This window comes from Phragmites australis, chromosome 7 (assembly GCF_958298935.1).
Source record: "Phragmites australis chromosome 7, lpPhrAust1.1, whole genome shotgun sequence".
Lineage (NCBI taxonomy): Eukaryota > Viridiplantae > Streptophyta > Magnoliopsida > Poales > Poaceae > Phragmites > Phragmites australis.
Genome location: NC_084927.1, coordinates 17,058,577 through 17,065,063, shown reverse-complemented (window position 1 = coordinate 17,065,063; position 6,487 = coordinate 17,058,577). Strand labels below are relative to the sequence as shown.

Below are 6,487 nucleotides of genomic sequence, written 5' to 3'. Positions count from 1 at the left end.
TGTACTCCAAATATAAACACACTTATACTGTCACATTGACATCTGTACAATTATTCCATCATACTTTGACCCACTCTAAAACCTTTATATTTCAATATAGTTTCCCATTTCGAAACCAGTTTTATGGGCAGCTAGCTAATTCATAGGACCAGAAGAATCCTTAAATAGGGAGCAAGGCCACAGGTGTTTCTTGTCACCATAGTTCATACCCCTGTCTGTTGGAAGTCCCAACCACACCACAGTTTTTCCAAACCCATATTCCAGCAGTTTTTGTCATTCCCTGCGGTTCTTGTGTAGGGGACAACAGCTTCAACTCAAAGGTATATCACATGGAACACAAATCGCACTAGCTATTTTGTTGCATTGTTAAAGGTCATTGATTCATGTTGATTCCAGAATCATAATGATTTTAAGTATTATACACCCACAGTTGTGTCTTAGGGGAACATAGATGCTGGTAGTTGATTTGATAGAAGTACTTTCTGTGACAATGGCATCATGTGAAGAGGCAATATATGCTTCTGAATCAATCGTAAGCTAGCGTAGATCACACGGATCTGACCATAGAGTGTGTGGTTTTTCCTTTTTTTGCGGCATATGGAGAGTATGCAATTTGGGGTATTTGTAAAGGGGGCGCTTTTTCACACGTGCACGTGAGTACACACGATTTGCCCGTGCACACCCGCTTCCCATTTTCATGTTGTTTTGTTGTTTCCATTTTGACACACTGCTTTAGTTTGTGATCAATCACGAGGCATTTTGGCACGCATACAGTATCCATTTAATCCTTTTTTTCATTCAATCAGTAGTGGCACGTGGAACCGCACATAGAAAAAGTTACTACAACTATGTGTCATAAGGGTAAAAATAAGAATGAAAGCATTTGTAAATCACAACGGTGGTAAGATATCATATGTAGTCCAGATCCAATAGCGCAACTCCCCGTGGGCCCTAGTGTGCAGCCCTGGTCGCCTGAATACTTACATCGTTATGCCAGTGCATAAATTATCCTTTTCAATTTATAAAGGCAAATGCACTTGTTGTCTTTCTTATACTAGTCATCAACCCCTTCAATTTCTAGGCAGAGTATATGTTAGGTGATCTTTTGTTGCTGGAATATGCGCTTATCAATACTAGTAGTCTCTAAAGAGAGTACACGATATGGGGTCTTTTGCTGCTTGAATATGCACTTTAGAGAGATATTATCTTTTCAATCCAAGCGTGATACAACTCATTCATTAAGAGTACAGAGTTTTGATTGGGGATTTACTGTATTACTGCCTATCTTATATTATACAATATCATGCATGGATAAGATTTATGCGATTCTTCGAGCAGAATCAGGTCTTCTACATCTATCAATGGCTGCCATAACTTGAGCTCTCTATGCAATACAATTTTATTTGGTCTGACCAGTTATAACTTGTTTTCTGCATGGGGATTATTGTGTGAACTTCTGGTTTAATTTTCTTTCTAAAGTAGCGGAAGGCATTGAGAAAGAGTTCTTATACATATACGTAAACAAATTCTAAACAGTTGCTTCTCATTATTTCAATGAGATTAAGGGGTACAGACTACGTTTGATTTTCCCAGAAAATATTTTTTAAAACAAACTACCATAATTAAAAAGTTACCATACATCTAATATCATTTAGAATTTAAAACCATTGCAAACAAGATAGCGCTATTCTACACCCTAGGTAGAATAATATTCTACACCAGTAGTTGCTACTAAGAAAAAGCATTGCGAATTACCGAACCTGAATGCACAGAACTACTGAACATGCCCTCAATGTTGAAAAGAAAATAAGAATTCTCCACAACATTTATGTGGTACATTACATATATAGTTTTCTCTACTGTTTTAGATAAATACTTGTATATACCTTTGAGGTGCAAGCGTACAAGCCTTTTACACTATTTACTTTTGGTTGCTACTCTTTATTCTACGGTAGCAGACAACTCTTTACCCGAGAACATATCATGTGCTTGCTGTTCGTATGGTGCATCATTGTACTTCTTAGGTATAGAAGTTTAAAAAGATTCTCAGAAAAATGAGAAATATAGTAAAAGAGAAATCTTACATGAATATAGATCATCAGTGTTGTTAATTTTTGTACTTTTCAATTTTGTTTCTCTTAACTGCAATATGTCATCTTAAAATTTGTATGGTTCTAGGGAATGTCCTCCCCTACATCTCGAAATTAAATGTTTTGAGAATTCCTCAATGTTACTCTCACTTTTGGCTATCAGGTCACCATGGAGAACGAGGGGCCCATGAACAGCAACAGTGGCCATGATCTGAGCCATGACCTTAGAAACGATGACACCACCGACCTGCTATGGAACAACCTTGAGTATGATATGGATGCTCTGCTCGGAGCCAATGTCAATGCTAGCGCTTATGTTGCTGAAGAAGACGAGGACAACCATCCCAAGGACAAGAAATCCTCCAGGCGTGTAAAACGCCACACCATGGAGCAACTTCAAGCACTCGAAGTGTAATAGATTAAAAAGAGATGAATAATGGCATGTTTTGGTTCGAAGAATATATATGAGCTTATCTGTCTCTTCTAATTTTGCCCAGATTGTTCCAACAATGTGCTAACCCGGACGAGGAGACGCGGAAGACACTTGGCACAAAGATTGGATTGGAGGCTTGGCAGGTCAAGTTCTGGTTCCAAAACCGGCGCTCCCAAAAGAAGGTAGATCAACATACAACTTGTTACCTTCTTATAACATCGGTCGTCCTTTTGAGTATAATGCATGCGTAGCTCCAGCCACATTGAATATATCCCAAATGCCTGTTACTGCAAGCTTTCGATCATGGTAAAGATTAAAAATAATATATCTCTAATGCCTGTTACTGCCATGCATTGAATATGTCCCAAATGTGTAGTACTCAATGTATTTGACGAAGTAGAAACAATGGATAACAGATGTAGTTTGTATATGGTTGTGTCCAGGTGACATGGAAGGTGTTAGAAATACTTCGCGGTTTCGTGTGTATTATTAAATGGACACCATATATTTAGTATATTTTTTATTTATGAACGAACAACTAATATGTGGGAAGTTCACCTATTCATTTTATCAACTAATTAATATGTGCAGGTGAAGGCATGTGGGGAGGAGAACAGGCTGATTCGTTACCAGAATGCTGCCCTGCTCGCTGAGAACGCCAAACTTGAGCAGGAAATGCTGGCGCGGTCATGCTTCACGTGTGTAAGACTGGTGGCGCATGCCGAGCAATCGTCGGAGAAGCGGAGCTTGCTCATTGAGAATGCAATGCTTAAGACTGTCCTCAGTGAGCTCTCCCGCGGGGCGGTGCTTCCTCTCTCGGTGCCATCCATCCGCGACGGCGGCGCAGACCTTGCCAGACTTCTCCGACATGCAGAATGTGCCATGAAGGAGTTCCTAACTCTAGTGACGACGGCGGAGCCACTGTGGATGCCAACAATCGACGGTGAGGTGTTCAACCACCGGGAGTACAGCCCCAACGCGTTCCCGAGGCTGCTTGGACTCTGCCCAGAGGGGTTCGTCGTGGAGGCCACCAGGGAGGCTGCCATGATCAGGGGAACTACCACGGACCTCATCGGCATCCTCACTGACGCAGTATACACCCCTATCTGCATCTCTATTCCAGCAACGCTCATTACGTGTAATGTTTGTGCGCATCTCTGTGTTATCTCATAGGCCCGCTGGTCTGAGATGTTCTCTGGCGTGGTGGCAACAGTGAGCACCCAAGACTTCGGCTCCGGTGGCATTGCCCCATCATGTGACGGGCTAATTCAGTTGGTGAGTTCATGCATGCACTAGTGCGTCTATAGTCATGTTTATCGCGATCAATCACCCTGACCGATATGATCAATTGACTCTATTGAGCTCTTGCAGATGAATGCAGAGTTGTGGGTGCAGTTGCCACGCATGCCGAACCGCAGGGTCAAGTTTATGAGGTTTACCAAGCCGATGGCGAACAGCCAGCAGTGGGCTGTTGTGGACGTGTCCATTGATGGCATGCTTGGAGAAGGGCAGGAAGGCAGCATCGTGCCACCGGCTGGGCAAACGGGCTGCAGGTTGCTCCCGTCTGGCTGCCTCATTGAGGACATGGGCAACGGCTACTGCAAGGTACTGTACCACACAATTCAAAATACAAACCATTGGATCTGCCCTAGTGATATGTGACACTAGACGTTAGTTGATAACATATTATCATATGAATTTGCTGCACAAATTTCTTCTACTGTATGGGTATGACCCTGCAATTTGTTTGCGCATTCCAGGTCACATGGATTGTACATGCAGAGTATGATGAGACCACCGTGCCACCGTTGTTCAGGCCACTTCTCCGCTCCGGGCAAGCCCTTGGTGCACGACGCTGGCTCGCGCCGCTCCAGAGGCAGTGCGAATACATGGCCGTTCTGCGCTCCTTCCGTTAGTGATGTTTCTGTGAATTCATATTTGCATCGAAACTAAACATTTTGTTGATCTGTTTGCACTGAAAATTTCACAGCCACAACCGATGGGAGAAGGGGCATCATGGAGTTGGCCCAGCGGATGACAGCGAGCTTCCACGCTGCCATCTCCGGGCCGGTCACTCTGGCATCGAGCAACGTCTTTGAGTGGCGTGGCGGCAGTGGCACTGGCTCAGAGAGATTTGAGGTAGCCGTGCGCATGGTGACTTGGTGTGCTAGCAGTGTGCCTGATGGACAGCTTCCAGGCATGGTGTTGAGTGCCGCTACAACGGTGTGGCTGCCCAGCACGCTGCCACAGCATGTGTTCGACTACCTCCGCGATTGGCGGCACCATGGCGAGTGGGGTACACACACGCATGGTGCCACAGTGAAAGAGTTAGCCTATATCTCCACTGGTGGCTACCTCGAAGGCAATGCCGTCTCTGTCCTCCGCCCCAATGTATGTCTACACTCTTGGTTTTTCACATATTTATGGTTCCTTGTGTACACATTATTAAAAAGAAACACAAATATTTAGCCGTTACTCGTCGTTAACTTAAAAGTATTGTAGTTTAGAATTTTAGCACTCGATGGCTCAGTCACCTAGGTAGCATAAATGTTACGTATTCCATTTCTTTCATCAAACATTAGAACCGTTTGCTTTTCGTGCAGGTTACTGATGGAACAAACAGCAACATATTGATCCTGCAAGACGTGAGCACCGACGTGTCATGCTCGCTGGTGGTGTACAGTCCCATCGAAGAGAATGCGATGCTTGCTGTCATGAACGGTGGCGACCACACCTCTAGCTTCCTCCTTCCATCCGGGTTCGCCGTACTCCCCGACGGACACGGCCTGGCTCACCACAGTCCGAGCACCTCCAGCGCTTTTGCCACTGCAGGGTCTCTTGTCACCGTGGCGTGCCAGACACTGTTGCCAGGCATCACAACCGATAACCTTGCCACTGAGGCCTTTGACGATGCCGGAAAGCAGCTCTGCCATGCGATAGGGAAGATCAGGGCCGCCGTGGAAGCTGACATCATCGTTCCAGCATGATTACGCTGCTTTTTTGAGAGAATAAAATTTGGACACAACCAATATTTCCTTAGTGTAGCATATGGGACTGATTTATTCTGGTTCGTGCATTGGCTTTGTTTATGATAGGCCAACCCGTGATCGTTTCTCAGAATTTTACAATCATTTTTATTTCCAGTCATGCTTATTGTATTGAACCTCCTGTGTCATGGATTTCTATTGGTTTAATTAATTTGCATGATTTTAGGCTCAGCTTTTCAGGCCAAATGGCAACAGCTATATTTGCTTATCAGGACTACATTCTTTGGAGACTACATCCAATTAGAATTCACGGGTGCAGTGCTCCCAGGGGCACACTCATGCAGGTTCTCTGCAGCTCGAAAACTTGAACACACGCAGGAACTCGCCGGGAACGATCAAAGCAACGGAAGCAAAGTGAACTCGCCGAGACGCTGAACTCGACGAGATACAAGAAGAGCAGAACGAAGTCGCAAAGCTCAACGGAAGCAACCAGAGAGAAGCAAGCCAAGCGCTGAGAGACTCGAACTCGACGTGACTAGTACGTGCGAGAACCACCCGGTGACAAGCAAACTGGAACTCGACGATTTCGACGAGAGCAAAAACAGATCGATCCGATTTTCTGAGAAAAATTTTGGACTCTACTCAATTTACTTAAACCAGGGATTACAACTTTTATATATATAGCATCTGCTACCTAATCTAAATCGGATTCTAAACCGAATCAGATTCTAACTCAAACTCGAACTATACGTACTCTTTGTGTATACGAGCCATATATGTATTCCTTGCCGTGTAGAACCGAGTCTCCGACGTCCATGCTGGATTAAATTTAACATACTCCCCTCTAATCCTAGCACGGGCTAAGATCATGAACTCCCAGTAGATACCGTATGACTGCCAGCTTTACTGCCGACAATGCCTTCATCAAAGTGTTAGCTCGCAACTTCTTCGTGCAGATGAACTCCACCTCAATCTGG

At 44.3% G+C, this 6,487-nt stretch overlaps 1 protein-coding gene across 1 annotated transcript; it reads left to right on the top strand.

The window, feature by feature from the left end:
• The first annotated feature begins 3,735 nt into the window (after nt 1–3,735).
• Nucleotides 3,736–5,510, top strand: LOC133923455 (homeobox-leucine zipper protein ROC6-like). Its single transcript, XM_062368751.1, has 5 exons — nt 3,736–3,798; nt 3,895–4,128; nt 4,284–4,434; nt 4,514–4,914; nt 5,127–5,510. The coding sequence occupies exons 2-5, from the start codon at nt 3,895–3,897 to the stop codon at nt 5,508–5,510; spliced, it is 1,170 nt and encodes a 389-aa protein (XP_062224735.1). The 5' UTR covers nt 3,736–3,798.
• The last annotated feature ends 977 nt before the right edge of the window (nt 5,511–6,487 follow it).

What these genes read in the sequence shown, in the direction of transcription:
- LOC133923455 (XM_062368751.1), top strand. Translation starts at nt 3,895, where the DNA reads ATGAATGCAGAGTTGTGGGTGCAGTTGCCACGCATGCCGAACCGCAGG. An exon ending in TGGGCAACGGCTACTGCAAG is followed by an intron (nt 4,129 to 4,283) that starts GTACTGTACCAC and finishes TGCGCATTCCAG; the next exon opens with GTCACATGGATTGTACATGC. An exon ending in TCTCTGTCCTCCGCCCCAAT is followed by an intron (nt 4,915 to 5,126) that starts GTATGTCTACAC and finishes CTTTTCGTGCAG; the next exon opens with GTTACTGATGGAACAAACAG.